The 7,500-nt window shown below is 48.2% G+C and overlaps 1 protein-coding gene across 1 annotated transcript in view; it reads right to left on the bottom strand.

The window, feature by feature from the left end:
* LOC135104809 (uncharacterized) overlaps positions 1 to 7,500 on the bottom strand; it is a 14,374-nt gene that overhangs the window by 4,788 nt on the left and 2,086 nt on the right. The window contains exons 3-7 of the mRNA XM_064012427.1: positions 6,543 to 6,837; positions 2,560 to 2,774; positions 1,998 to 2,073; positions 1,294 to 1,458; positions 22 to 128 (exon numbers count right to left, since the gene is read on the bottom strand). Coding sequence (XP_063868497.1) covers positions 22 to 128; positions 1,294 to 1,458; positions 1,998 to 2,073; positions 2,560 to 2,774; positions 6,543 to 6,682 — 703 coding nt within the window. The 5' untranslated portion in view covers positions 6,683 to 6,837. The remainder of the gene's footprint in view (positions 1 to 21; positions 129 to 1,293; positions 1,459 to 1,997; positions 2,074 to 2,559; positions 2,775 to 6,542; positions 6,838 to 7,500) is intronic.

The raw sequence follows: 7,500 nt of genomic DNA on the forward strand, positions 1-7,500 counted from the left end.
GTGAGAGTGAGAGGGGCGCACCGTTATAGGCCAAGATGGAGAGGTTCTCAAGGGAGGTGACGGCAGGCAGCGTGATCACCACCACCTGAGGGAACAGCCCCGTGGAGGCCCAGAACGTGTCCGGCCGCCTGGGGGAAGAGAAGGAGGAGGAGGAGGAAGAGGAGGAGGGGGAAGAGAAATTACTTAGACACCTTTCTTTCCTTCCTTCAAGTAATATTAATGTTTTCTAATCATTCTAGTTTTTATTCTTTCCTATTTCCTGTAACTCTTCTTTTTATTCAAGCACTCTAGAGGAGGAGGAGAAGGAGGAGGAGGAGGAGGAGGAGGAGGAGGAGGAGGATACAAAGAAATACAAAGGAAGGAACAGATAGCAACAGCACGAGGAGAATGATGAGGAGGAGAAGGTGGAGGAGGAGGAAGAGTGGAGAAGAGGAGAAAGTGGAGAACTAAGAGAAGGTGGAGGAGTAAGTGGAAAAGTAGGAAGGGATAGAGGAAGCAGAAAATGACAAGGAGGAGAAGAAGAAAGAGAAGGAGGAGAACTAAAAAGAACATGATAAAGAGAGGAAAGAGGAGATCAAAGGAAGAGGATGATGAAGAAGAAGAGAAAGTGGGAGTTTTCTGATGTATTATGTCCCACCTTCACAGTATCGACGTAATATGAACACAGTAATAATTCCCTTGGCGACACACACTCAGCTGTTGCCTTAGTGCTTCAAATGCATGTCACTAAATCACTCCACACACTCATCCACTCACGTACTCGCTCCACACACACACACGGACACCCATCCACTCACCCAATCTAGCCACGTTCCCTCACCTTCAATAAATCCTGAAATATACTAGCAAAATTTGATAAATTTAGTAACCATGAATCACTAATAGAACAGAATCAATAGAAGGTTTTTAAGGGAAGAGTAGACCGGTATTTAGCACGTCGGTTTGGGGGCAAAGCGAGGGAGGCGAGACTTAGGTAGTGTAGGAGTGTCAGGAGGAGAGACGAGGACCGAGGGAGGCGCAGAAGATAGATGACGTTGGAAAAAACTAACCCTCTGTGACTACACCTGACGGAAGCACCCCAAAGAAGAAAAAAAGAAAAAAAAAATAGGCGTGTTGTTATTGTCCCAGCCTCCTCCTCCTCCTCCTCCTCCTCCTCCTCCTCTTTCTTCTCTTCCTAATCAGTGTTTCTTCGTTCTTCTAAGTTTTTTTTCAAGGCCGCAAAAGGAATGAAGGGTAGATAAGTTGTATGCAAGGACTGTCTACTGGTCTACTGGGTCAGTGCAGCTTCCTCACCCGTCCAGCATGGCGGAGGGCGGGAAGGCCGGATCGTGGCTGGAGGCGTACACCACCCGCGCCTCCACCATGACTGCTGCCCCCTGCTCCTCGTCCTCGTCTTCGTCCTCGTCCTCGTCCTCCTCCTCCTCCTCCTCCTCCTGGGTGGACGCGCACTTGCAGTACCTTCCGGGGAGAAAGAGAGAGAGGGTGGAGGGGAGAGAAAGAGAATTATACTTTTTAGCCATGCATTCCTCGGATTCTCGTTTATCGTCTTATTTTGTCACTAATAATGCAGGATACACGCCAGGCTATCACTAGAATCAAAGAAACACACTCGTAACCCCCGCACACCTCACCCCACGGACAAATTGCACTAGAGCCTGTTGTGAATCTAACCACGACAAAACGTACGTAGAGAAAGTACTGGTAAAGTCAGAGAAAGACGGTAAGGGGATTAAAAAAAAAAAGAAAAAAAAAACATTATCTACAGTGAACTTTAACATCGAATATCAAAACCATAATTACAAAAATACAAACGATAAACCTTTTCTGTATTAAAACTACTTAAAGATATTCATACTTAATCGCAGCACACTTACAAACACACGTATTTCTGCTATCAACACACATACTGAGGGGAAGTGAGCGAAACTGAAGACTGGGATGGACTTGACGAATACAAACGTGTTACCTTTGCCTTCCTACCGCTGATATGTCCTTACCTGGAGTGTCTGGCGCGGTAGGTGTCCCTCGAGAGTTCTGAGGTGTCCCCGCCCGTGCTGCTGCTCAGTGATGTCCCTGCAGAGAGAGAGAGAGAGAGAGAGAGAGAGAGAGAGAGAGAGAGAGAGAATTATTACCAAAATCTTCAATATCTGACCTAATTTTGCATGCATGGATACACACACACACACACACACACACACACACACACTCATTGTCTGGCTTCATTGCTTCTCCTTGTAATTGTACATACGCTAACTTATTAGGTCGTTTATTGCTGTTAAACTATCAATAAAATCACACAAACTTCCTTGAAAAGTCCAATAGCTTCCATTACAGCGTGTTGAAACTCGTCCAGGTGGAGGAGAAGGATTATACAAAGGAATACAAAGGAAGTCCAAGCAGCAACAGACTGAGGTTCTTACTAGGCTGTTTGGGTCACTATTTTACGCTAATTGTGAGTGAGAGAGACAGGATAGTACAGAATTAGGAGGACAGAAGGAGAAGCAGGAAGAGGATGAGATATAAATCACATCTTTCACCCAAACTCTTCACTTCGCTAACCTGAATACGTGCGGGTCCTAACAGAGTGGTCCCGCTCCTCTTCCTCCTCGATTGAGTCCTCTGCGTCTTCCTCCTTCTTCTCCTCCTCTCCCTCGTCTTCCTCCTCCTCCTTCGGCGTGCAGAGGGGAAGGGACCTGCTGGATGGGCGGCCTGCGGTCAGGCTCACGCGGCTGCCGGAGCGGGAAGCAGGACCGAAGGGCGTGCCGCTGCGACCTCTGACGGAGTGGAAGATGTGGGTGAAGGTGTTGTGTAGGAAGAAGTGTAGACTGTAAGAGTAGGCTTGGAAAGTAAGTGTAGACCGGCGAGGTGAATACAAAAGAAATGCAGAAATATTTCGTTTTATCAGTTCTTCCCCTCTTACTGACTGTCTTCAGCGTCTCTCTCATCGCGCAATGATGCATCTCTTTGCTATCTTCTATCGCTATTTCTACGCTAACTGCTCTTCTTATCTTGCTAACTACATGCCTCCCCTCCTCCTGCGGCCTCTCTTAACAATACTTTCTTCTTTCAACCTACTCTGTCCACCTCCCTAATGCAGAAGTTAACCAATATTCACAATTTTCGTCCCTTTCACTGCCTGCTTCTGTATTTTCCCTTTCCTATGACTTGAACTCTTTCAAGATGGAGGCCTCAAGTACGGATGCACCGGAACCAGTTTATCAAGTTCCAGTGTAATAGGTTGAAGTGACCGTCAGTTTCAAGTGACCAAGTGAGCGCGCAGTCTTATTTTTACTGCCAGACGTACGACGCATTTATTCCCAGCCACGCCATCCCACAGACTTCAGCCAACACCATTCAACAACAGCAGCAGTAAGCATGCCATTTAGGTAAGGTTAGGTAATGTTAGGTTAGGTATTGCTACATGTCATTTAGGTCAGGTAAGGTAATGCTAGCTTAGATTAGTGTCCTTAAGAGGGGTTCCAGCACAGGCGCAGACCCCGATCAGGTTATAGTCTGTTCAGAGCAAAAAGTGCGTTCAAGGTGGGGCTAGTATGGTGGTTGACTTCTAGCCATTCTGCCAAATCAACCTTCATACATGAGCCTCTCCCTTTTGTTTTCCATCCAGGTGCTATTTGAAAGTGATATTTTACGTATTTGTGTATAGTAAAGGAAGCTACATAGTACAATTAGTATTGAGGTTTAGGATTATAACTATGATTTGTACAAATTATATGAAGTGAATATGAATATTTCTCCCATGCCACGTTGTCCTGGTAGTAGTGGTGGTGGTGGTGGGGGGGGGGATATCATTAAAAGGGATTAACACTCCCTCGCACGTGTGTGTGTGCGTGTGTGTGTGCGTGTGTGTGTGTGTGTGTGTGTGTGTGTGTGTGTGTGTTGAAGGAGGAGAAGGAGGAGCAGTGGGAAAGGGATTTTGATGGAAGCTACAACTCCGACTCGCTCTCGTTCCAGGGTCTGCATGGCAAGGAAATGAAAATGGTTTACTACGTCAACGAGTATTTCATTGAAGAGAAAGCTTGTAATGGATTCCTTATCCCACCTTCAAAAGCAACTGCATGGGTTGCAAAAGCCACCAACTTTTCTGAGAAAACTGTTCAAAGAATCTGCTCTAAGCGAGGCCGGACATCAGAAATGACTGTCTTTTTGTCACCGAAGAAGAGCAGATATTTTACACCTGTCACCACTCTACACGACTTTGATAAATGTGTTGTAAGAAGAACAGTCTTGGCATTTTATGAGGGGCATCAAGTCCAGACTCTGCTAAAAATTCAAGAAGAACTCAAGGAAAAAATATCCTTCAGTGGCTGGAAAACCTCCCTTCACAAGATTGAAACTGATAATAAATAAATACTACATAAGAGAGAGAGAGAGAGAGAGAGAGAGAGAGAGAGAGAGAGAGAGAGAGAGAGATAAATACGTGTGAAGGAAGGGAGACAGACTGTTAATCCGATAATTGGCGAACGAACTGGCAGCGTCGCACTCATGGGAATTCCAGAATCTGCCACACCTTGAACGGACTTCATGCTCTGAACCGACTATAGGTCAGGTAATGCTACACGTCTTTTAGGTTAAGTTGGTAATACTAACTCATGTCAGGTGTTTGCCATCGGCAAATATAATGTACAAACTTTGGAGCATTAAACGGACTTGGAGAAGGCTAGTTTCCATCATCCTCTCTGCCCACTGGAATGGTCCTAAGGGACTTCTACCGCTCAGATTACTCTGGGTTGGGCGACATGATACACGCAGGGAGGATGACTGAAGAAACTTAACTTGTCACCTGAGTTGGTAAGGCTTATGTGCCTAAGCGAAGCTTATACCGCTAGAGCTCCTGCTCTGGTTCGTGTAGTCTACCAGCTTAGGGCGTTGCCTGAGTCTCTAAGGGCACATCAGCCCTCGGCTGCACGGTGAGCGCTGAAGAATGGCACCGCTCTGCAGATAGTCAGAGCATCAGATGGGGAGCTGTGGCCTGCTGCCCTCATACCGTGACCCTATGCGGAGGACTCGGCCGGAGGGGAGGAGGTACCACGACGACGGGGGCCAGTAGGAGGTTAAGGGAAAGGAGACAGCTCTTCTACCACCCTCCCCCCCAACTCTATGTATACGCAGCAATTTGGTGTCAGGAGCGGGATGTTGTGCGCGAGACTGTCGTCACGGTGCCAGTGAGGGAAGCGCAGGGCACAGTGACAGTACAGTGCAGTGACCACAGAATGAATTAGTGAAGTGCTCTGCTGTGACCGTAGTAGCAAAATGGCGGAGTTTTAGGGTACTCTGGCTCTCATAATGGAAAAATTGGGAACTCTTGATAGTGTGGTGGTAAAATTAGACGCTATGGAGTCCCAAACAAGTGTCGTATTGTCACACTTAGAGGACAGCATGGAGGAAAGTGCGCAGAAAGTGTTGAAAGAAGCAAAGGAGCACACGCTGGAAAATTTTAATCAAGTTAAAAGTAAATTAGTCATCAAAATCTGTGTAGTAGAAAGCAATGTGCATAATGCTGTGAGTGACCTGAAAGACTACGTGGCCCAGGAACATGTGTAGGTTTATGCCAGTTCTATGGTAGGTACGCATGTCAGTGTAAAGAGTGAACCAATCAGTGTCAAAAGTGAACTTGTGAGTGAAAGTGGTGGTGATGTGTGGAAACTTGTTGCTTGCGGTGCAGTGTCAAAGGATTGTTCTAAGCCTTTGTCACTGCTTTCTTCTTGCCCCTCCCCTCCTCCCCATAGCTTGGCCAGCTCAACCTCCCATTGGCATTACAAGTTGCCGAAACAAAGCTCCCAGAAGTTTGACGGTTCCGTCTCCTGGGAGGCTTATCAAGCCCAGTTCGAGCTCTTGGCTGGTGCTCGAGGCTGCACAGGTGCAGGGACAGGTGGATGATAAGCCCTGTTGCCTGACGGTGGATACGGGCGAGGAGCGTACATTCCTGTGCGCGGATGCAGTGGCGGCGGCGGTGGACCTCGGACCTCCAGGACAGCAGCTGTGTGGCGTAACGAGCCATTGCACACACCCGAGGGGATCAGTGCAGGCGAAGGTTACCGTTGAAGGAGTGGACGAGACTCTGCCAGTCTTTGTGGCGGACATAGAGGAACCTCCTGGGCCTGGACTACCTACAGGAAACTAAGGCGGTACTGGACTTCGAGGACATGACCATGGGGATAGGGAACAGGAAGGTACCACTGCGGGAGGAAAGCAGTGATGTATGAGTGTTGACAGCACTGGCCACTCGCGTTTCCCCCATATCAGAAACCAGTCTCTGCTGCCGTCTTAGCAGGAAGATGAAGGGAGAGGGTCTGGTCAGTCTATCCTCACAGTAACAAATGCCTGAAGTAATAGTTATTGGAAGGACTCTGGTTCCACCCGGGATCGAGGAAGCACGCATGGTGGTCGTCAATCTCTCCTCTGAACCACGAGAGGTGCCGGAAGGTGCGCTGGTAGGTACGTGTGAGGTGGTGCAACGAGAGGAATGTACGGGGATCGTGCCCAGGGGTCCGCGGGAATGTGACACGGAAGTTCCTTCTCACCTGCAGGATTCATAGCAGAGGAGCATTGCCAGAGAGGTGGGATGGTTACTGTCATCGTATGCGGACTTCTTCTTTAAAGGGGACCGCGACCTGGGTTGCACAGCCCTCGTTAAACACCACATCCACATGGGAGACGCCATCAAAACGGCACCTAGGAGGACTGCACCGGCTCGGAGGATTGAGTTGGAAAAGGAAGTGGATGATTATGACGATGAGGAGTCGCCCGAGGATGGGTTGGCTCGTTTGAGTGCTCCATTGGCAGGGGAGGACCCGGAGGACCCATTGGAGGAGGAACCTGCACCAGAGGAAGCCGCCGCACAGGGGCCGGACCGTGTGGGGGGGAGAGCATGGGGTTTAAGAAGCATGTATGTTTTCCTTTTGCTTGATATCATTATTTTATTTTGTCTTGTTTATTTTGGGATGATGTACATTTTCGTGTCACTGGGTAATTAGAACATTTAAATGGGTATTTGCAACTATAACTTATGTTGTATAGGTGTTAAAATAGTTTTATTTGTATACAACATGCTAACTCATGTCAGGTCTTTGCCTCCGACATATATAATGTACAAGCTTTGCAGCAATTGGATGACTTGTGGAAGTCTAACTTTCATCATCTTCTCTGCTCAATGGGATGGCTCTAAGGGACTTATACTGTTCAAATTACCCTGGGTTGGGCGACGTGAACCACGCAGGGAGGATGAGTGAGGAAACTTAACCTTGTTACCTGAGTTGGTAAGGCTTATGCGCCTGAGGGAAGCCTAAACCGCTAGAGCTCCTGCTCTGGTTCGCGCAGTTTATCAGCTTAAGGCGTCGCCTGAGTCGCTAAGGGCACACCAGTCTACCAGCTTAAGGCTTCGCCTGAGTCGCTAAGGGCACACCATCTCACGACTGCACGGTGAGCGCTGGGGAACGGCACCGCCTCGCAGACAGTCGGCTCACCGGACGGAGGGAGCTG

Source organism: Scylla paramamosain, chromosome 11 (genome assembly GCF_035594125.1).
Source record: "Scylla paramamosain isolate STU-SP2022 chromosome 11, ASM3559412v1, whole genome shotgun sequence".
Classification (NCBI taxonomy): Eukaryota; Metazoa; Arthropoda; class Malacostraca; order Decapoda; family Portunidae; genus Scylla; species Scylla paramamosain.